Here is a 24,764-nt window from a genome sequence, read left to right as displayed (position 1 = left end):
TGGCAAAATATGGGGACAAATTTTGGTCTCTGGATCTTAATATTGCAGCTATTACACAGGGCCATTAAGAATTTACCATCTGTATGAGAATGGTGATGAACCTTGATATTTATATCTGAAAATTCAGAATCACATACCGGGCATTTTTCTGCATTGTTGAAATCTTCAATCTGTTTCTCTGTTAAAGGCAACATGGGTTTTGATTATAATAAAATATTAGATGCTATGTCATGGCACTCATTTTCTATTCTATGTGCAAATTCTTTGATGGCATCTGCTCCCATGTATAAATCTTCTTTACTAACAACCCCATCCTGTACAACTACATAATAAAAGCTGGAAGGTTCATGTAACTGGTATGGTGTAATTGAAGATTCCTCAGGGTCTGGGCTGCAGAATGCAAGGGGTTTGAGGTTTGATTCAAAATCACAGACTATATATGCTGGGTGTTCCAACAAGGCTTCAAACTTTTTGAATTTTGCATTTTCACTTGGCATTGGCATCACCATATGAACAGGTTTATGGTTGCCACAGTATTTCAGATGCTCAATTAACTTGTTTTTAGCAATTTCTGCATTTTTTTCACGAACCCCATTTATTATTTTTCTACCATCAAAAACAATTAAACATCTTCTGCACAACTTGAATATTGTCTTAGATTTGTCTAATTGTTTTCTGACTAAAGCTTCAAGATTATGTATCAGAGTGTAATGATATGTGCCATCCCCTTCAATTAAGAGCAGATCAATCGGAACAGCAGAATCATCATCAAATGTACTGATTCTGAGAGGTGCTATCAAGCAATTGCCACGGCCAGTAGAACAAATAAATACATTAATAGATAATTGTTTTCCATTGATATTCCTGGCCTTTTTTTCAAATTTATCAATATTCTGAACAGACATTGGATATTCTAAACCCTCCATTGCCTCGTCAAAATCATGTTCATGTTGCTTATAATAAGTTATTCTTTCAGGATTCCTTGAAACTGGATACAAAGCAGCTAAAATACACCACAAAAAGCATTTCTCATCATTATTTTCAATATTAACCACGGCTCTTTTGTTTTTAATATTGGCAGGTAATGGCAGATATGTAGATCCTTGTAATGGGCTGAATTCAGAAATATTAACATATAACTTGTGTGGAGATCCGCATAGGCTCCATCCAGACTCTTTTGCTGCAAATTCAGAGTGTTTAATATTCAATTGATCTATTAAACTGCTTATTATTTTGTCTGAATTTGCATTTGAATATACAGGTACAGTTTCTGTTATGTGGGGCTGTGTAAATTTTGTGCCATTTGGCTTCTTATATTGTGTAAACAATTTGAGGGACAGCTTATAAGAGCCATTTTGTGTATTTAGAATTGCCTGCACATCTGGATTTATACTCTTCAAAAAATTCTTAATGTCACATCTTGGCTCTGATACAAACCGGTGATCCCTTAATTGGCCATTAAAACTGCTATGGATAGGTGGTGCATAGCGTGGCTGCTTTGCCGGTCCAGCATTAACAGGTGTGTCATGCTTCCTTTTCAGACCAGATGTAGATGGTTGTGGGGGCAATGTTGATGACTGTGCAGAACAAGTACCTTTATGTTTATATGTGAAATATTCCATGCTATATTTTCTATGGCATTTAGGGCAAATTTTTGTGGGAGTTCTGCATTTGTCTGGATTACAATTCCTTTGATGCTTAGCCCAATTGGGGCTAGATATATTCTTTTTGCATTGATTACAATATTTTTGATTTGGCATTTTTGTTGTTGTTTATTATATACAATTTCTTGGGATTCAAATCAAAATTCTATGCTTAATAAAAAATATCAGTTGGGTTCAGCAGTGTGTTTTGAATATTTTGTGTGTGTGTGTATGTGTTTATGTGTGTTAATATTTTTGGCTTTGGTATTTATATAAAATTTCTTGGGGTTCAAATCAAAACTCTATACTTAATAAACCTATGACAGGTTGTCAAAAATTCTGTATATTAAATCAAATAGATTTGTAATTCAATTTATACAAATCTGCAATATTTTTGTGTTTAAAAAATATGAGCAGCACTGCAGCAACACACCCTCACTCTTTAACAACTCTCACAATACTGGCTGATATGCAATGCAAAATCTCTTTATATACCCTAAGCACAGACCGCATTGAAAACATCTGAAGCAATAAGCCAATCAGAATATAACACATCATCACATTATGTCATAACCAACCAATCAGAAAATAACACATGTCTAATGCATAATATTGGGTAATAATTTGTTGCAAAACATGATGCAATATAAATAAACCAGAAATAGGCCACAAGTGGACCGGAAGTAAATATGTGTGCGTGGGTGTGGGTGGGTGTAGGTGTGTATGTGGGTGGGTGTGGGTGTGTGTGGGTGTGTTTGTGGGTGGGTGTGGGTAGGTGTAGGTGTGTATGTGGGTGGGTGTGGGTAGGTGTAGGTGTGTATGTGGGTGGGTGTGGGTGGGTGTGGGTGTGTATGTGGGTGGGTGTAGGTGGGTGTAGGTGTGTATGTGGGTGGGTGTGGTCAAGGTCAAGGTCAAGGTCATCTCAAAGTCAAGATCAAGGTCAAAGTCAAAATAATCGAAAAAATAATCGAAAAAATAATCGAAAAATAATCGAAAAAATAATCGAAAAAATAGTCAAGGTCAAGATCAAGGTCATCTCAAGGTCAAGGTCAGTGTGCGTGTGGGTGGGTGTGTGTGTGTATATGGGTGTGTGTGTGTTAATACGTTTGGCGTAGTTTTACGTGTGGCCAAAAAAAAATATCAAGAGGGGCATATTTTTGACAGGTTTATGGACAACAATCTCACAGAAGTGCCTTTTATAAGTGTAGGCAAATCAATCTGATGGGGGTCATACTTTCTCAGGAAATTCCCGAGGGCATTTTTACAAAAAATCTTGGATTAGACAGGGTTCCACACTTGAGCAAAAAGCTCATATGGGCATGTTGAGCTAGTTTTAAGTGTAGCCAAATCTGCCTGAGGGGGTTCATACTTTATCGCCCTTATAATATCATCAATTACACTACTAGTTTCGGTTACGTTGTCGTGCGACAGGATAAAATAGATGAACCGTACGTATACCGAGGACCCGATGCAATCGAACGCTTCTTCGAAAAGATAGTCGAGGAGGTTGGGAAAATTGGATGCATGCTGCAAACATCGAAACCGATGCTTCCGTTATCTGCTATCGAACTTCAAAATTACTATGACACTGTCAAGTGTCCTGTGTGTGATAACCACTTCACAGACGACAATCGTAAAGTGTTTCACCATTCGCATACGGACGGTCGCTTCATAAGCAGAATATGTAATGCATGCAACCTCAAAATCCAAAAACCAAAATTCGTCCCCATATTCTTTCACAATGGTTCTAATTACGACTTTCATCCCTTAATTAGGAAACTCGGATACGACACTCAAAAAATAGATATTCTTGCTCAAAACGAAGAACGATACATCTCTATAAGTAAGAAAGTTATGATTCCTGAGACTAAAAATACCATCGAGATGAGGTTTCTGGATTCATACAGATTACTCTCTGCCAGCCTGGACGCTCTTGCCAGCAAACTTTTAGACGAATAATTCAAAATTACAAAAGCTAGTTTTCCCAACGTAGACATAGAACTCGTTAGACGTAAAGGGATTTATCCTTACGAATATGTTAGTGATAATTCTAAATTTAATGACGACGCTCTCCCACTTCCAAGAGAATTTTACAGCAGACTCAGAGAGAAAGGAATTACGGACGAAGAATACCAACACGCGCAACTCATGTGGGAGAAATTAGAATGTAGGACACTCGGAGACTACCACGATGCCTACTTAAAATTAGACGTGACGATACTCGCGGATGTTTTTCAAGCGTTCAGGAAAACGGCAACGAATATTTATAAATTAGATCCAGCGTATTTCTACAGCCTACCGGGATTAGCGTGGTCGGCAATATTATTCCAGACAAAGGTCAAGCTGGAACTGATATCGGACGTGGACATGTTACTTTTCATCGAGAGGGGGATTCGGGGCGGGATGGTACAATGTGTGCAGAGATATGCAAAAGCCAACAACGTGCACATGAAAGAAGATTATGATTCAAATCGAGCATCGAATTACATCTTCTACGCCGACGTTAATAATCTCTACGGACATGCCATGGTACAGAAACTTCCTTACGGGGGATTCGAATGGGCATCAATAGATATAGAAAATTTCGACGATAGTGAGTATGGCTTCTTCGCAGAGGTGGATATGGAATTCCCCGACCATTTACACGATCTGTTCAGCGATTTACCACCGGCATCCGAGTTCAAATCTTCGCCTCATTCTAATCAATGCAAGCTTTTATTGACTCTAGAGGGGAAAAAGAGATACGTTGTTCATTACTCGAATCTCCGATTCTTGATCGGGAAGGGTGCTAAGGTAGCGAGTATTAGAAGAGTCCTCAGGTTTAAACATTCCGAGTGGCTCAAACCGTACATTGAAACAAACACGCAACATAGGACAGTTGCCACTTCCGATTTAGACAAAGATTTTTTTTAAATTGATGAATAACGCGGTGTATGGCAAGACGATGGAAAACGTGCGGAATCATGTAGACGTGAAATTGGTTTCAGATAAAAATAAATGCATGAAGTGGCTGGCCGATCCTAGATTCAAGTCGAGAAAAATTTACAATGAGAATTTGGCACTTTTCAATCTAGATATAAAATTGATGAAATTCAGAAAACCAATTTACGTTGGCGCAACGGTTCTCGACTTGCCGAAACTTTACATGTTCGAATTTCATTATGACGTGATGAAACCCTTCTCAAATGATAAGATATCACATTTGTACACGGACACCGACAGCTTCATTTACAGCATACAAACACCTAACCTCTATGAAGACATAAAAAGTCCTTCCATGCTTGAGTATTTCGATACTTCTGCATATCCTCAACCCAACGGATTTGGGATTCCTTCCCTCAACAAAAAAGTCCTAGGTAAACTGAAAGATGAATGTAACGGTGATATTATTGTCGAGTTCGCAGGTTTGCGTTCGAAAATGTATGCCATGAGAACAGAAAGTAGCGTCACGAAGAAAGCAAAAGGTGTGTGCAAGAATACGGTGGAGAACAAACTCACCTTCCACGATTACATCGATTGCCTTTACTCACAATCGACGATACTAAGTATAGAACAAAGAATCCAAAGTGTAGACCATGTGATTACAACAAACAAAGTTAGGAAAGTAGCATTAGATCCGCATGACGATAAAAGATGTATTTTGTCTTGTGGAATCCACACGTTGCCTTGGGGGCACTATCGTTTAGAAATTAGTAAAAATTGTAGGCAATGCAAATGAAAAAAAAAATAAACTTAAAATTAAAAAAAACTTTAACTATCACATACACAATAAATAACTAGCAAGGACAATGAATATTTTTGGTTTCCGAAAGCAAACAATCGAAACTGTACACCGCACGACAGATCATGAATTTCTACCTTCCATGTTATCTAAACTCAACGGTCTACTGATCGTTCACCTCAACAGCATTTGGACGAAATTGGATGACGATGTGGGCAATATTTTTTATGTCTTCAATAACAATTTACATTTCTACGAAATTCCGATCGACGGGAAACTTCGGATCACCGTGAATCCGGAGAACGAAGGGCGAAAAATCAAAATTTCTAGCGGCAAGAACATTTTTCGAATGAAGCACGACAAGGTACTTTCTAACATGGCGTACGATGTGTCTGCAGGCGATTGTTTATACGTGGAACTCCTCGGAGATTACGACAAACTCATTCCTCTCTTCGTAGAATTACGAAACACCTATCCTATAATAAATAACCGTCAACAAAATGCCTAACGACATTTTCGGCCACACCAAGCGTGTAGACCACGCAGAAGAGATTCTCATGCTCGATGTTCGAGTTAAAAAGTTGAGGAGCGATTTGATCGCTTTGCAGGAGACCTTAAACAAAAGTTTAGAGTCGGAGATCGCTACGCTCCAAACGCAATGTCTCGATCCTATTCTGAAAATCGATTCCGAACTGAAAACGCTAATAAAAAATTATGTTGACGTACCTTCTTACGACAACGTTCAAAATATACAGTTGAGCGTGGATTCGCTTCAAAATGATTTGACCAAATTACAGCAAATTCAATCGAAAGATTTGGAAAAATTGAAACTCGAAATCGAAGAACGAACTTCCGCAATTGAAAAGAATTTCTCCGAACTTCAAACCGTCGTGAATGATATCGATGTAGAACGCTTGCATGTCGTCGTTTCCAAATTACAAGAAGAATTCACCAGCACGTTGGAAGCAATTAAATCCAAGTTACAGACTTTGGAAGATACCATGACGAACCTACCATCGTCAGACGAACAGCAGGTCATCAGTAAAAGCGTTGCGAACATAAAAATTCAATTAGAGGCTTATCAAGATTTCGAACACATTCAAACCACCATCGCTACGCATCAGGCGTCTTTGGAATTGATCAACGAAGAAATTAAAAATATTCACGTTCAAGCAAGCGCGTTGACGAGTATTCAAGACACGTTAAGCACGGTTCAGCAGAAGATCGAATATTTAGAAAATTTGAACGTCGAATCGAACCTTGCTCATTTTCATCACGTACTCGACAACATACAGGGTAACTTGGAATCGTTACGGACGAGTGTGCCTTCGAAGGAAGATTTGGAAAAATTGAAAACGGCGGCGACGGCATTATCCGAATCGAGTGACATCAAAAGTTCATTGAGCGATCTCGAAAGTACGGTGGCCAATCTCCCCACCTCCAAAGAATTACACGCTTTGAAAAGGAACATATCTCGAATGCTGAAACGACTAGAAACGGAAACGGCAAACGTGGAACAGACTCGAGATGAAATTACTTCGCTAGTGTCGACGTTGCCCACTTCGCAGAGCGTCACGGATCTTCACACGCAGTTTACCGAGATGCGAAGCATCGTGAACGATCTTACCGAGAAAAGTTCGAAATTGAATCAAGTTGAGAACCTTCAGAACATTGTCGTCAACATCAGAGATCAAGTTGGAGTGCTGGAATCCACGCAGGAATCGACGCTGCCCTCTTTCGGTGCCAAGTTGCAAGAACTGAACGAAAACTACAAGCAGTTGAACGTGGAAGTGAAAATCAAACCGTCATTTTCTGCCGTAGCGGATACCATAGTCGAGCATTTGTTACCCATTGAAAATAAAGTTGGACACGTTCACAGTAATCTGCTCAGCGTCGATACTAAAATCGCCAAATTGTTCACCTTGCAAGCCATCGAAATCAACAGCGTACCCAATCAACAGAGAATCTCCACGTTCGTCGAAGGTAACAAACTGTACATGTTACATCCTTATCATCCGTATTACAAGTTTCTCCTCGATGGCACGATTCAGATAAACGAATTTTCGTACTGGTCTCACGGCAGAAAAGCTAGCGTTCCCACCATGACCTTAATATCGAATCGTGGTGTCCAGAAAGCAGGAAACATTCCTCTGGCACGTTGGAACGAAACGCACAACATATATGAAATACACGAAGACGAAGATCTTACCGTTTTCGACGTGAGTGCCGGCGATAAGCTGATCATTCAAAACACGAGCGAGGTGCCACCCTCTTTGAATCCCATCACGCTGGTGCTTCTCTTCAAACGTAATCTCTAAAAAAAAGTGTCTAGGCAAGCCATCGTCCAAGAATTGCATAAACCTGCACGCCGCAACTACGAACGTTTAGCGGTGGTAACCAAGGGCATCGATGACCTCTGGGAAAGTGACCTCGTGGAGATGAGCAGCGGCAATCTAAAAAATGTACATAAATTGAACAAGGGCAACAAGTACCTCCTCACCGTCATAGACACATTTTCGAAATTCGCATGGGCAGTACCTTTGAAAGCCAAAACGGGAACATGCGTCACGGAAGCATTCAAATTAATTTTTCGCGAAAGCGGCAGACGACCACGGTTTCTGCACACGGACAAGGGGAAGGAATTTTACAATGCCGTATTCCAAAAGTTTATTCAAAAACACGACGTTCAACATTACTCGACCTTCAGTGACGTCAAAGCCAGCATCGTGGAAAGATTCAATCGCACTCTGAAATCGCGCATGTGGTCACGCTTTACGCTTCAGGGAAGCTACAAGTGGGTCACCATTCTTCCGGAACTCGTTAACGACTATAATCACACGGTGCACAGAACGATAGGCATGGAGCCAGCTGACGTTACGAAGTCCGACGAGCAACGTTTAATTTCTACCGTTTACTGTCCAAAGTACACACCCATGACAAAAAGACCTAAATACAAAATTGGAGACCAGGTGAGGATCAGTAAATTGAAGCGAACGTTCGACAAGGGTTTCACACGAAACTGGAGCACGGAACTTTTTACCGTGGTTCGAGTTTTACCCGGGAACCGTCACACGTATATAGTAAAGGACGGTGGCGGTGAAATTTTATTGGGGCGCTTCTACGAGGAGGAACTCTCTAAAACTAAATACCCCGGCACGTACCTTATCGAAAAAGTTTTGCGTAAGAGAGGTGACAAACGTTTGGTGAAATGGCTGGGACTGCCGGAAACGAGTTGGATCGATTCGAACGAAGTGATTCTATGAGTACGTGGAATGTTGTGAAGCGTCTACCTGATTCGGAAAGTCAAACGAAAAAAAGGAACGGCGAGTTGCTCCCCGATAGCATACGGTGTCTGATCGTAGGACCTTCAGGGTGCGGAAAAACGACACTGCTCATTGATAATTTTATCCTCGCACCCAATTGGTTAGACTGGGAAAACAGACACCTCTACGTATTTTCGAAAAGTCTCGAACAACCGAATTTCCAGCAACTTATGAAACTGTACGAGGGACTGGGCATTGCAACTTTCGCATCTGAAATCATTCCACTGGACGATTGTCTCGAGAATTCCGTTGTGGTGTTCGACGACATGATCCTGGAAAATCAAAACGAGATTCGTAATTTTTTCACTCGAGGTCGTCACAAAGGATTAGATTGTTTCTACCTGGCACAAACTTTTTCCAAGGTTCCGAAACAACTGCTACGCGATAATGCTAATTTTATTTGCTTGTTTCGACAAGACCACACCAATTTGAAACACGCACATGATGATTACGTAGGGGCTGACATGAATTACAGTCTATTTTCTAAATTCTGCTCCCACTGTTGGAACCAAGGTGATTTTGGATTCGTGACCATTGACATGACTCGAAAAGCAAACCATGGAAAGTATAGGAATAAAATAAACGTTTATCTAGACGTCTCAGAGTATATTAATCACCCTGAGGCTAACAAGAGGAAAATTTCAGATTTGCAACGAGAAGAAAAAAAAATCAAAGGTCGTGAGAATCTAAAAAAATAAAAATTGAAAAAAACATTCTTTTTTTTCAAACGTCTGACAAGCGTATATATAAAATAACCATTATAACAAAAAAGTGAGTGTTAGAAAAGTTGATAGTCTCAAGCAGGTGACGGCAAGAAAACTAGGAGAACCGAACGTATAGACTGAGAATTCGACGTTTCAGAAACGTTCCGACGTATATAGAAAAATGTCAAAACGTCAATTTCAAGAAGACGAAAATCTCAAGGTGCGGGAATATCTAGTGAAACGCTTCAAAGGTTGAAAATCCGAGAATCGCGGATTCTACGAAGAGAAGAAGCGTCAGGATCAACCTGTGATCGACGCCATCAGCGGTCTAGGTAAAGAAATTAAAATTGTCACGGAACAAAATAAAAATTTGATCAACGAACTCGTACCACTTGCAGCTAAAAGTTACACTGTACCCACGCACATTTCGAGCATTCCTTCGACGCCGTTTGAACTGAAGGAAGTACCGGCACGACGTCAAGCCATAGGTAGCACGTCGTCGTCTTCGGATAAAATCGAGTTGGGACCTTTGGCACGAGACTACCTGAGCACGGGGAAGTTCGACAAGGATGAAGTGTTCGGATTGTATCCGAGCATGGAAACCAACGAGGGTGTGATTTGGAAGATTGGGAAATCGAAAGTCACCTTCGAAGGCAACGACATTAAAGTTAATTTAGGCGATAAGAACAGTTGGACCAGGTATCCGGGTACGGTGGGACTGTGGGAACTCGTTGCCAAAAAGCAGCCGAAAGATTACACGGACGAAGATTACCAGAGTTACAGGGAAATTCTAATCATGACGGATGCCATGTACCAGAACAACGATGCTTCGCAGAATAGGGTGAAATCGAGTAGCGGTGAGAAGTACAGGAATCTCATCAAACCGATTTGGAACGAGGTGAAGAATGGAAGCGGCGTCAAACGCTACAACACGTTACCCAAAGAATTCGTTTGGGTGGACGACGTGAGGAAACTCATCGACCGATTGTTAGTGATAGCCGGTGAAGAGAATGCAGGCAATTGTAATTTCTACAACGAGAAGGTTGGCATCGTGGACATGATCAGCACGAAACTTTCCAACTTTATCGTGAACGACGACAATGGCATCGGCTACCTGATCAAAATTATCAACACGCTGCCTCCGAGATTCTGGAACGTGGCCGAAGGAAAGGGACTCGTGAACGACATCATCAACAAGTTACCTTTCGAGATGCATTTACCTGGCTACCAGTACTGCGGACCGGGTACCAAACTCGAGAAAAGATTGGAGAGAGGAGACAAGGGTGTGAATCCGTTGGACGCTGCATGCAAAGATCACGACATCGCTTACAACAACACTCGCACCGATCTGGATGCACGTTACGAAGCAGACAAGAAATTGGAGCATGCTGCTTTCGAAAGATTCGTCAGCAGAGACGCTTCGTTGGGAGAAAGAGTTGCAGTTTTGGGCACCACCATCGCCATGAACACGAAACAAAAATTTGGATGGGGTATATAAATAAATAACATACAGTAAAAAAAAAAAATAACAACATGTCTTGTATAACCGACTTACCGCCCGAACTGCTATGCATCATATTCAAACACGCAGTAAACGGAGATGTAGGGAAACTTTTAATCATTACAAAAACAACGCCGGAATTTCGTATCCCTTGTGAAATGGTTGTCAAGGATTATCTTCGGGAGATCAGTGGCATGAGGTGCGGTGATCTCGACACTCTTCTTTCGGCCGCAGGGGAAAAATTAAACGAGAGGATGGACGACCTGCACGAGGCGAGGCAGGGGAGAAGACGATACACGGATGATTGGCGCAAGTCTAAACAGGAGACCGATGATATATTCGCGCACATCATCGCGTTTTCCGAAGCACGAACTTTCTTTCTCTGTGAAAAAAAATATACATGTCAAAAAAACTTGATATATAAATAACACACATCGTGAAAAAAATATCTTCGGTATATATAAATAACACACATTGTGAAAAAAAATTAAATTTCTATAACACCCTGAAATTTTTTCTTCGATATGACTGACCTCCAAGCATTAAAACAAATGCTAAATTTGTCAGTCGAGTATGTAAAAATTCAGGAATTGGAAGTGGACAAACCTTACACGATAACATCCGGTTCAATTGTTTCTACCCAGTATGATCCCAAGGTGCGTCTGTTGCTCAACGGACAATACAGTCTATTTTTACCAGATCGATACGCTAACATGTTATCCGACGAGAAGCTATCTATTTTAATCGAGGACAAAACTCGAATCGTGTACAAGGGGACAAAGGAACTTCTTGGTAAGAAAACGAAGCACGTAATAGAATTTGTGTAACGGGCTGCGCGGAGTATACCTTGAAAAAAAATTACACGAAACAAACAAAAAAAATAATCTCAGAACATATATAAATAACATACCGTGAAAAAAAACATGAAGCAAAAAAAATCTCAGAACATATATATAAATAACATACCGTGAAAAAAACAAAAAAACATGAAGCCCAAGGGTGTCGTGTACCAGATACCATACTCCAATCTTAAAAATCTAGGTGCCCTCGATGGGTTACTCACCAAGAAACAACGCGAGAAGAAACGTTCTTGCTTGACGAAAGGACACGGAATGAAATTGCTGCTCAGCACTCCACAATTGAGACGGTTGCAGCGTTCGCGGAAACAGCAAAAGATCGGAGGTTTCATATTCAGCATCCCGGCCATCCTGGCAGCATTGGGGGCCGTTGGAAGTTTGGCTGGGGGTAGCGCCGCCATCGCGAAAACCGTGATCGACTCGAAGAAGAACAAGGCCGAGTTGGAAGAACAGAAACGTCACAATCTGGCCATGGAGAAGGGGAAGGGGGTCATGAGGAAGTTTAAAAAAAAGAAACAGCACTCACCAACCGAGACATTGAATCTCTGATCAAACCATTACAAATCAAGCACTTCAGAGGCGTTTTCATGTCCGACTCGTTACCTTCAACCGTTAAAAATAGAGAATGCGGAGTAGTCAACTTGGACAGTCAAGAAAATCCAGGCACGCATTGGATATGTTACCACAAAAATGATAAAGCATTCGTTTTCGATTCTTTCGGAGGTGTTCCACCTACAAATTTAGTTCATTATCTGAAAACGAACAATCCTATATACTACAACGACGAACGCATTCAAAATTTCGGAGACGTGAACTGCGGTCATCTCTGTCTCTCCATGCTCGCGTTTCTCTCTAAAATAAATAAGCCGCAGGTGGAAGATTTCCAGAAAGCATTGTGGAACCTGAAACAGCATCACGATGGGCATGTTCCATCTCACGAGCGAATCTTCGATCTTGAAACTCACGCTGCACGACGACATCGTCTATCCTAAATCCATAGCCCTGCGTGCATTCTACAGCATGTACCTCATACCTAACGTCACGCAGCACAACAACAAAATTAGCGTCGGAAGCGAACATATCGTCGTCACGCCAGGTCAATACAATCTTTCTACTTTGCAAGCTCAATTACCCAAAGGCACGTACCTTTCTCAAAATTCCGTCACTGACAGAGTCGAAATCGTGTCCGCGACGGAGACCGTGGACCTGGGCACCATGGGAGAACTTTTAGGTTTCGAGAACAACACCAAACTCGAAGCTGGCATCAAACACACGGGAACAAACATTCCTAAATTTCTAGCCATCGAAATTTTGAACGTTCACTGTAACGTAGCGGAAGGCATGATCACGAAATCCGACGGATTGTTAGGAAGTCACAAGCAGACGGGAATCATAGCCACGTTCAAGCCCAGTTCCGAATTCATGGAACCGATCATCTACACACCCTCTTCGCCGATCTATTTTCCAGTATGTCGCAACCGCATAGACAACATAGAGTTGGTGGTGACGAACGAGAAAGGCGACGTGGTGGATTTCGCAGGTGCCACGACGACTGCCGTCGTGGAGATCAACGTATAATAAATAACACACATAGTGAAAAAAAATGGAGCAAATCGAAAGTTACGAGTTGCAATCTTTCCCTCCCAACCGTCGCACGTTCGCAAATTTGAACGAAGCGAACCGGGAGATCGAATACGACGTGGACGTAGGCGACGGGTTCGTTCATCCTCACAGAGCGGACCTCTACCTTCAATTCGACGTGGTGAAGAAGGAAAGCGGAGACGCGTTCCCCGCAGCAGCAAATTTGAAACTCGTGGACAACTTCGTGCCTCACCTGTTCTCGCAGGTGGAGGTGAGGAAACACAACACCGTCATCGACAGAATCGATTATCCAGGCATCACGTCGACGGCAGTGGGAACATTGAAATTATCCAAAACGGACGCAGCATACTATCAAGCGGGAGGATTCGAAGCGGGGACGAAAATATCGACGAGAAGTCACACGGTGCTCTTTCCCATGCGTCTGCTTCCGTGATTCTTCTCGGACTACAAGGAGATCATGTAGAAGGGAGGACTGAGAATCACCTTTCGAAGAGCAGCCAACGATAACGACGCACTGATGCGATACACTACTTTGGGTCCGGACGGCACGCCACTGCCCAACACTTTACCCGAAGCAGCCAAGTGCGTAATCCGGAGCATGGAGTTGAGAATGCCGGTGGTGGAATACGAAACGAACTACGCCCTCAAGTACAAAGCGGAGATCTTGAAAAGTCCGCAGGTGCCGATTCACTTTCACGGTTACCAGTGCGTGCAGAAGATAGCGTCCGGAAGTCATCTGGAATTCGACGTGACGACGCAGTTCAACAACATACAGTTTGACAAGCCAGATTTCGTCGTAGTGCTCTTTCAGACCGGACGCGATAAGAATCAGGAAAAAGATTCCAGCAAGTTCGACGACTGCAAGATCAAGAACATTTATCTCAAGAATGGCAGGAACGAGGTGTTCCCGCGCGAGAATTACAACCTCGACATGACCAAAGATGATTACCTCAAACTTTACGAAGCGTTCTCTGCTTACAAGCGCGTGACCGAGGGAAACGTGGACATGTACTACACGCCCAGCGAATTCAAAACCCACAGACCCATGTTCGTCATCAATACCACGAAGAGGAAGCAGGTCGTGGTCAACGATCGAACCAACATCAAGGTCGTCTGCGAGTTCCACGATGCCTTGCCTGCCGATACTCTATGCAGCGTCATCCTGATTGCAGAGAAGTCTTTCGCGTACGACGTGAAGAACGAGAGGGTCACGGAGCAGTTTTAAAAAAAATTCGTAAGAAAAATAAAGGATAGGTTAAGTTATATCACGTAAGATCGTGGCATTCCTACCAAGTATGAGTGGGGAAAAAAATTAGATGCGGTGAAAAAAAGTCGTCAAACGCTATAAAATCAACAAAAAAATCGTCAAAATATGCTACGACTGAGGTTAAATCCATAAAAAAAAAGCTCGCCAGCTCCTTTGCTTTAGGTTAGGTTAGACCAAGAAAGAAACCTTGGTGATTTTTTTAGAGTAAGGTGTTGGCAACACTGCGAGAAAATGGGGCTTATGCCTTACAAGAGCAAACCATTAAGTCGAGCCCCACTTTCGGGCGTAGAACCGGTCCATTACCACTACTCTAAAGTAGGTCAAATCACGTAGAGGCTCTCGTGTAGTTTAGCACGAAAAAAAATGAATAGGTTAAGTTATATCACGTAAGATCGTGATATACCTACAAGTACGAGGTGGGAAAAAAAAGGAAAATTGAAAATTTTACTAAAACATCGCTAAACGCTAAAACATCGACAAAAAATTGTCAAAATATGTCAAAAACTGATATTCAATTGATAAAAAAAGAGGCTAAAAAACGATACCTACTAAGTACTACTTAGAAACAACTAATTTCCACTACTATATTTTCTATTCTATCTTCCCATGTATTTCTTGGCCTGCCTCTTCCTACTCTACCCTCAACCCTCATCTCCATCACTTGCTTGGCTTTCCTATCTTCATTCATTCTATTTACATGTCCATACCACTTCAGCTGGCGTTCCTCTACTACTTCAGTCATTGTCTTCTTTTGTTTTACCTCTTCTCTTATTCTTTCATTTCTTATTCTGTCTCTTCGAGTTTCCCCCACTGTTCTTCTAAGATATTTCATCTTTATTGCTTGAAATTTACTTTGATGTTTATCTTGGAGTGCTAAGCTTTCTGTGCCATAGCCCATGATGGGAACTACAATTGAGTTGTAGAGTTGCATTTTTGTTTTTATACTGATCTCTCTTTTTCCCACTAAAGTATTACTCATTTGATAATATGCTGCTGCTGTCTTCTTTGTCCTATTCATTATCTCTTGATCAATTTTCCCACTGCTACTTATGATGGTTCCTAAGTATTCATATGTTTCTACTTTCTCTAGTTGTTTCCCTTCGCATATTATATTCAGGGCTTCATTTTCCTTATCCTCTTTAGTCATCCGCATGATCTTACTCTTTTCTATATTAATCTTCATGCCTTTCCTTTTAAGTTCTTCATACCATTCTTCCACTGCTTGCTGAAGTCTCTCAGGTGTATCTGATATCAGTATGATATCATCGGCATATAATAGTGCTTGGATATATACTGGCCTTAATCTCCACATACCTATCTTCGTTCTGTGTGTTCGTCGTTTGCATATTTTGGCAATTTCGTCTAAAAAGACGTTAAATAGGATTGGACTGAGGCTATCTCCTTGTTTTATGCCTTTCTCAATGTCAAATTCACCTGAGTGTTCGCCATCTACTCTAATTGTTCATACAAGATTATTATATACAACTTTTATTGCATTCAATAATCTTACTGGTACTTTCTTTGCCTCCATACATATTGCCTAGGGACTGAATCAAAAGCTGCTTTTAGGTCTATAAAAGCTAGATATGTGTCCTTGTTCTTGGCCATTCTTTTTTCCATAATCGTTCTTATAGTATATATATGATCTTGTGTTTGCCTTTTAGGGCGGAATGCTGCCTGCTCCTCCTCCATATCTTCCTCCACCACTTTTCTGAGACGTCTTTCTAGTATCCTTGTGTATAATTTATAAGCGACTGATGACAGGCATATTGCTCTGTAGTTATTACAGTCACAGCTACTGCCCTTCTTATGTAGTGGGATAATGATATTTTTCCTCCATTCATTTGGTATTTTGTTTTCCTTCCATATTCTTTGAAACATCTTGGTTAAATTCTTAACTACTTCCATACCTCCATATTTTATTAATTCTGGATTTATTCCATCTGATCCTGCTGCTTTTCCAGTCTTCATCAGTTCTATTGCTATTTGTAATTCATCTTCCTTTATTTCCCCTTCTATATCTGAGTCTTGTACCTCCATGTATGGTCCATATATCACCCCTACCTCCTCTGGGTTATTATTTTCTTTCTGGAATTTTTCACCATAGTGTTTCCGCCATACATCCAACACATCATTTTTTTCTGTGATCAATTTGTCTCCATCTTTAATGGTTCTTATTGTTTTTCCATATTTTCCTCTCAAGTTCTTTACAACTTTCCAAAATTGCCTTGTATTCTTTTCTCTAGCTTTCTCTTCAACCATATTTCCAAATTTTTCCCAGGATGTTATTTCAGCTTCCTTCACTATTTCCTTGACTTCATTTATTTTTTCAATGTATTTCCTTCTATGTTCTTCTGTCTGAGATATGATATATTTTTTCCATGCTTCCTTTTTGTTTTTTACTTTTTGTTTCACTTCTTCATTCCACCAAGATGTTTTCTTTTTTCTTGTATCTACTATTTTCTTTCCGCATACTTCTTCTGCAGCTTTTAGGAGTGCCTTTTTAATTCTCTTCCATATTTCTTTTATCTCTAGTTGTTCTACATCTGGTCCTTCTGTCAGGCTGGCTGTTACCTGTTCTTTATACTTTTCCTTCTTCTCTTTTTTCTGTAACTCATTTATCTTAATTGTTTGTATTTTTTCATTCTGGGCTTTGGTGGTCTCGTAAAGCGTGTGTCCACTATTAGTAATCTATGGTCTGTACCCAGTTCAGCACCTCTTATAACTTTAACATCCATTATGTTTCTCCTAATACTACTGGTGTATATATTATGTAGTCTATTATGCTTTTAGCATTTCTTCCTTCAGCCTGGAAGGTTATTTTATGTGCCTCCTTGTGTGGCAAGAAGGAGTTTCCAAGAAGCAACTGATTTTCTACACAAAACTCCAGTAATCTCTTGCCATTCTCATTCAATGTCTTTTCTCCCCCGTAGCTTCCCATACTACCATGTGCTACCTTCTTATCTTTGCCTGTTTTTGCATTTAAGTCTCCCACTATCATTACATACCGTTCCTCCAATACTTCTTTATCTACTGTCCTCTGGAGTTGTACATAAAATTCTTCCTTATCAAGCACAGAGGCATCTTCTGTTGGTGCATATACTTGGATATATGATATTTTATATTCTATATCAAATTTAACTACAATTATTCTTGAGTTAACTGGTTCCCAGCCACTGGCCTTTGTTTCATATTCCTGACTTGTTACAATTCCTACCCCTTCTTTTGCACTTCTTCCCTGTCCAACACCTGAATATCTCAAGGTATATCCCTCCTCAAGCCTTTGTATGCCATTTCCTTTCTTTCTTACTTCACTAATTCCCATTACGTCTATCTTACGTATCTTCATTTCCTGTACTAATTCAACTTCTTTTCCTAATATAGTTTTAATGTTCCACGTTCCCATTCTCGTTTTCCTTTTCCAGTCCGGTCGTTGTTGTGTTGATCTGTCCATTCCGAGGCTCCTGTTTTTTCTCTGAATCCGTTAATACCCTTGTGTGGGGGATTGGCCCAACGCAGGGTGGATTTATTTAGGGTTTACTCCCCTAGGGCAGTTGGCTTTACCATGCCTTTTGAGTCTGCCCCACCCTTGGTTTTCTGTCAGGGTATCCTTCTCTTAGCCTTTGGGGATCCCTCCCCTCCCTGCAAGGCAGCAGGGGCAGTGCTTATTTAATGGCGGCACTTCCTCGCCATGTCACAGTGCTGTCTGTGGGCTTTTCTGAGTTTTGATGAGGATGGTCCTGCCACAAACCAAGCCCCCAGACCCTGTTAGCACTGCCGCCTTGGTCCAGGACTGCTTATTTGGCATTGCCTTATTCGCAGCTAACCACCATATCTGATGGCCGTTCGCTATCCGCCACCTGCGACCTGCCCGGTTGCTGAGGCTCGCCCCTCCCATAGGAGGCCGGGTAATAATGGATCCAAATAACAAAAATCATTGAATATTAAATAAAAAGAGCCTTTTTAAAAAATAAAGTCTTTTCACTTTAAAGTAAAATTATATATTAATTAATCAACGACAGCTTACTCCTCGTCCAACCATTCATTCTAGCCCGAATTAAAAGACTAATGATTATGCTACCTTCACACGGTCAAAATACCGCTGTGGTTATTAAACAAATGTCATTGGGCAGGTTATACTTCATATAAAACCATGAAAAGATGTTTTTGATAAACAGGCAAGAATAAAGTTTTCCCTAATTTCTCTAATTAATTAATTAAATCAAACTAATTAAAATATATAATTAGGTAAATAAGTCAAACTAAACTAAATTTTTATCTAAATCCCAATAAATTATAACAAAATTACAAAAACTAGCAATTTCCAAACCAATAAATATAATACTTTATTATAAAGTTATAACCAATATATTAACCACAAGCACATCCCCAAGTCATAACTAAATATTAATACTATAATATAAATTAATATAAAAATATTAAAATGTAAAACTATATTAAATATAATTCCCTAATAACTAGATATAAGTCGAATAACATTTTATTACAAATAATAATTTTAACAAAAAAATATAACACTTTCACCTTAAAATTAACCTTACTAGCTCCTCACCTTTCGAGAGAAAAGAATATTCAATTAAAATTTAATCCTCCCTGATACAAAAGATCCTTAGGAAAATCTTTGGACCTAAAAGGGATGAGGAGACAGGTGAGTGGAGAAGGTTACATAATTTAGAACTACGTAATTTGTATTCATGTCCAGATATTATTAGAATAATTAAATCAAGAAGACTTAGGTGGGCAGGCCATGTGGCACGAATGGGAGAGGAAAGAGGAGTTTACAGGATTCTTGTTGGGAAACCTGATGGTAAGAGACCTATAGGAAGACCAAGATGAAGATGGAGGGACAACATTGAGATGGACCTAAGAGAAATCGGTAGGGATGGAAAAGAGTATATAGAACTTGCTCAAGATAGGGAAAGATAGAAGGCCTGTGTTGCTGCAGCCATGAACCTTCAGGTTTAAGAAGGCTAGAGAGTTAGTTAGTTAGTTAGCCCTGATAAAAAAGGTACGATTATTAGCATCTATAATAAAAATTAATATTTCATATATTTAATAAATCCCTATACTATACTACTAATCTATTACAAACTAATTTATATATGATAAACATATTACCAAAAAAAATATAAAATTCCTTTTCATATACAACCTATTTATAAACGAAATCAAATAGTAATAGAACCCCTATCAAAATATATCGAATTGCACGACTAATTATTCAATGTAATGAATATTCTATCTAATAGAAATAGGAATGTCTATGGAACGAGTACCACTATTCGTATGATCAGTAATTATTACTGCGGTTCTACTATTACTGTCACTGCCAGTTCTAGCAGGAGCAATCACTTTATTATTAACAGATCGAAATCTAAATACCTCATTTTTTGACCCATCTAGGGGAGGAGATCCGATTTTATATCAACATTCTGATTTTTTGGACACCCAGAAGTCTACATCCTAATTTTACCAGGATTTGGTATATTTTCACACATCTTAACCCAAGAAAGAGGTAAAAAAGAAACCTTTGGAGTAATAGGAATAATCTATGCAATAATAGCAATTGGATTCCTAAGATTTATTGTATGAGCACATCACATATTTACTGTAGGAATAGACATAGATACACGAGCAGCTACAATAATTATTGCCGTACCAACATGAATTAAAGTATTTAGATGAATTGCCACACTACACGGGACACAAATCAACTACTCCCTATCAATATTATGAGCCTTAGGATTTATTTTTCTATTTACAACAGGAGTAGTACTAGCAAATTCATAATTAGATATTGTATTACATGATACATACTATGTTGTAGCCCACTTCCATTATGTACAGTCTTGGACACTGCTGGGTTGTAACGACCCTATTGAAGAAGCAGTGAAGCAAGCCCTCGGTGTGTGACCATCAAGCGCCTTGTGAGTAGACAACCCAAACAGCATTGCAATTCTGCGGCTTGTATACCAGCCAAAAAAATTGATGTTTATCCTTTCGTCAAAATGCCTAGAAAACAACAAAATATACTTGTTCACTGTTAGAAAAAATAAAAAAAGTTGCCCATGGTGGAGATGAAACCCAGGCTTTGCTGAGGAAAGCTCTGCACGCTAACCAACACACTATCAATAACACTACATTTTTCAGTCAGTCTGTTTCTTCCTCAACACCTGAAAAAGCAAATGCATCTTAATTTCACTAATAATTGTTTCATTGTCTATTGATAGAAACCACATATGTCAAAAATAGACGCGTTATTTCTGTGAAATATCGCATGTTTTGGGCATCATGGTTCTCCGTTTACTGATATTTGGACATTCACTTTGAAGTTAAAACTTAGCTTTGTCTGTGTGTTTTCACGTGAATGTGTGTGAGAAGAGTGGTGTGATCGTGTGTTGGATGTTGTTCTAGGTATGATTTTCGTTCAAAGCATTAATATAATTTTAAAATATAGAACTTAGTGTAATGCACGGAGTGAAAATATAAACCCAATCCGTCAGGTTCATTCCCAAACAACATTAAGTAAAGGAACGTACCATGGACCGAGTATTATTCCATGTCGAGAACACGATACATTAATTCCGACAATCTTCATCTCGTGTTTCTGTTAGGCATCACTGCTCAATTTACAGAGATGTATACCTGTGACTGGTATACAAGCCACAGAATTGCAATGCTCTTTGTGTTGTCTACTCACAAGGCGCTTGATGGTCAAAAATTGAGGGCTTGCTTCAGTGCTGCTTCAATAGGGTCGTTACAACCCAGCAGTGTCCAAGATTGTACCGGGTGTTTCAACAGAAACGCCGTGATTTCAAACGGCATTTTAAAATATTTATTAGAACTACACAAAAGAAAAAAAATACACAATCTGATATAGAAAATCCAAAAGTTTAATGGAAAACATGTTTGGAATGTCCACCTTGGCGATTTATCACTTTTCTCACCCGGTTGCACATGTTGTCAAATACCTGACAAAGGGTTGCATGACTAACTTGTGCAGCACACTGTTCGATGTTTGCATGCAAATCATCTAGTGATCGCGATCCTCATTTGAAAACTTCCTGCTTTAGGAAACCCCACAAGAAATAGTCACATGGGTTTAAGTCAGGGCTAGTTGGAGGCCACTCTAAACCATTTTGAGAGTGATTTTGAAATCACACGATTGTTGAATTTTGAGTGAAGGAAGGTCAGGACAGGTTCAGTTGTATGCGTCCTAGCTCTGTCTTGCTGGAAGCATTTCTGACGAATTGGACAACGTTTCCGACGAAGACGTATTCCCCAGCCGGAACCATCATTGGACAGAAACAAGAGAGCGTGACTCAATAAACTAGGACACCAAATGAATCTTCTGCTGGAGTGAGAGTCTCCTGTCCTCCAATACTGTACTACAAACACCTGACAAACACAGATAAAAAATAAATTAAATTAAATTTTAGACTTTTGTCAATCATAACATATACAAATTATTACTGTGAATATACTAAATATTTTTTTAGGGTCATTTGAAATCACGGTGTTTCTGTTGAAACACCTGGTACTATCCATAGGAGTGGTATTTGCTATTATGGCAGGACTAGTACACTGATTTCCACTGTTTACAGGAGTAATAATAAACCCAAATTGGCTAAAAATTCAATTTATTTTCATATTTATTGGAGTTAACATTCTTTAGACAACATTTTGTAGTACTAAGAGGGATACCACGACGATACTCAGATTTTCCGGACGCTTACACAACATGAAATATTGTATCGAGATTAGGATCAATTTTATCATTTACAGCAGTAGTTATTATAATTTTCATTACTTGGGAAGGGATAACAAGTGCCTGGCCAACACTATTTAATTTACAACAAACATCATCAATTGAATGATATCAGGCACCACCTCCATCCGAGCATACATATTCAGAACTTCCAATACTACTAACTAATTTTTAAGATGGCAGAAAAGTGCATTGAATTTAAGCTTCAAATATAAGTTTACCCTTTCTTAAAAATGGCAATCTGAAACCAAATTGGACTACAAGATAGATCATTACCATTAATAGAACAAATAATATTATTTCACGACCACACAATACTAATTTGAATTATAATTACAGTATTAGTAGGATATTTAATAATATCATTATTTAATAACAAATTAACCAACCGGATGCTACTAGAAGGACAAGTCCTAGAAACAATATGAACAATTATACCAGCAATCACTTTAGTTTTTATTGCACTTCCATTATTACGACTACTATATTTACTAGACAAAATCAATCAACCCTCACTAACTCTAAAAACGATTGGGCATCAATGATACTGAAGCTATGAATATTCTGATTTTATAAAAGCAGAATTTGACTCATATATAACTCCAACAAATGAAATAATAGCAAACTCATTCCAACTTTTAGATGTAGATAACCGGACAGTATTACCGATTAATATGGATATTCGAATCCTAACTACATCCTCAGATGTCTTACACTCATGGGCCATGCCATCAATAGGAATTACGATAGATGCCACCCCAGGACGACTGAATCAAGCAGCGGTAAATATTAGTCGAATTGGATTATTGATGATTGCCAATCAGGGTCGTTTGTAGCAGATCATAAATCTTGTTTGTAGTAAATTATTATGGGATACTACAAGGTACACACAATATCTTTATGGTTGAAAAAGCAAATGTGAGAACATTAATATCACATGTTCTTTTGGATATGGAAATAAGGTAGACTGAAATGGTATGGTTGCAGGATGATCCTTTTATTTCCACATTTAATAACGATGTATTTTGAACTTCTTTAAATTGCCAAATTTCCAATTATGTCTCAATATCAGCAGAAATTTGTATGAGTAATATTCGTATTGGTTCAGGCTAGTGTTATCTCAACCCTAGTACGTATGCTGTGCTGCATACAAAGTACTTATGCAGGATGTAATTCAATGGGTTTGTCATATTTTCTATATGATTTTGTCAAATAGGTGTTATTCAGTACAAGAGTAGCAGTTCTGCTAAATTCATTCACCCTGAACTAAAACTCATTTCATTAATGGAATTAAAATATCTGAATTAAGGTCTGTCAAAGGAGAGAGGTCTTTTATAAAGAATTTGAGAGGAGTAAGTTCATCATTGACAGATTCTAGGATGGCACTTAGTTTACTCCACCACTTATCATATAGTTTCCAAACCAAAGCTGCTCACTTGTACTGTGCCCTTAGACTAAGGAATTGTGAAAGGATGCAAGCTCCCTTGTGGGCTGTCTATCAGTCAATAAATAAGGATGTTTGATAAACTTGCTTCATCGCATTTAAGGTAAGTCATGTGATGAAAGGGACAATTTGATTTCCATGTTAGTTGATAATTTCATGACAATATCACTTTCTTTTGTGTATGCACTTGACTATGAAGATGTATCTGTAATGCTGTGTTAACTGTAGCAATGAAATTGTATTAAGTAGATATACAACCTTGGGATTTAACCTCATAGTGTTTGACATTCGAGCACTACATGGGACATGGAAATCTACTTCCATAGTTTTTTACTTTTTATCAGGTAGGCTAGATATTGTATTCCTATGTTCTTCTTAAAGATTCGCATAACCACTTTTTATAGATGCAAAATAATCTAGCACAGTTATTTTTAGTGGTTATTATTTTATTTATCTGCGACGTTTCATTCTGGTTTCCGAGAACTTTTTCTAGCTACATTAAGAGATACATAAAAAAACACAACCTCACATGGCTGTATTATTTTGTACATTGTATTCCTTAGTAAACTCCGTACCAGGTAACTGTAGACCAGGCGAATGAGAACAAGTCTCTGCACAAGTAGTGACGCGAGACGGCTCCACCAATGAACAGTGAGAGAAACGGGATTGTGTAATGGGCGACGGGAGTTACCCAATTTCCTCCTTCTCTCTGTAAGTGTTGCAAACTTTTGAAAACGATAATACCAAACGCACATTGCAAACTGACCGTATTTTTATCTCCAGGTCCGTACGATTGGTTAAGAACTTCTTAGGGAAATATTAGGGATAAAACTGCAAGAGCAAATTTTGACAAGCCGTGCATTTAGCATACGGACTAAGGTCTGAACCGTACGTCTGTACATGCCATGAAATT

The 24,764-nt window shown here is 39.4% G+C and overlaps 1 protein-coding gene across 1 annotated transcript; it reads right to left on the bottom strand.

Annotated features, from left to right (window-relative positions):
• Positions 1-17,355: 17,355 nt before the first annotated feature.
• Positions 17,356-18,072, bottom strand: LOC145999338 (protein CFDP2-like). Its single transcript, XM_083136279.1, has one exon. It carries the CDS (start codon positions 18,070-18,072, stop codon positions 17,356-17,358), a length of 717 nt encoding a protein of 238 aa, XP_082992405.1.
• Positions 18,073-24,764: the final 6,692 nt, after the last annotated feature.

The sequence above is a fragment of the Lepisma saccharinum genome, chromosome 15, assembly GCF_977018435.1.
Source record: "Lepisma saccharinum chromosome 15, izLepSacc3.1, whole genome shotgun sequence".
Lineage (NCBI taxonomy): Eukaryota > Metazoa > Arthropoda > Insecta > Zygentoma > Lepismatidae > Lepisma > Lepisma saccharinum.
The sequence above is the reverse complement of the archived record's forward strand: the minus strand, read 5'-3'. Positions and strand labels throughout refer to the sequence as shown.

Excerpts from the sequence above, each read along its gene's own strand:
- LOC145999338 (XM_083136279.1), bottom strand. The coding sequence starts at position 18,072 with ATGGACAGATCAACACAACAACGACCGGACTGGAAAAGGAAAACGAGA.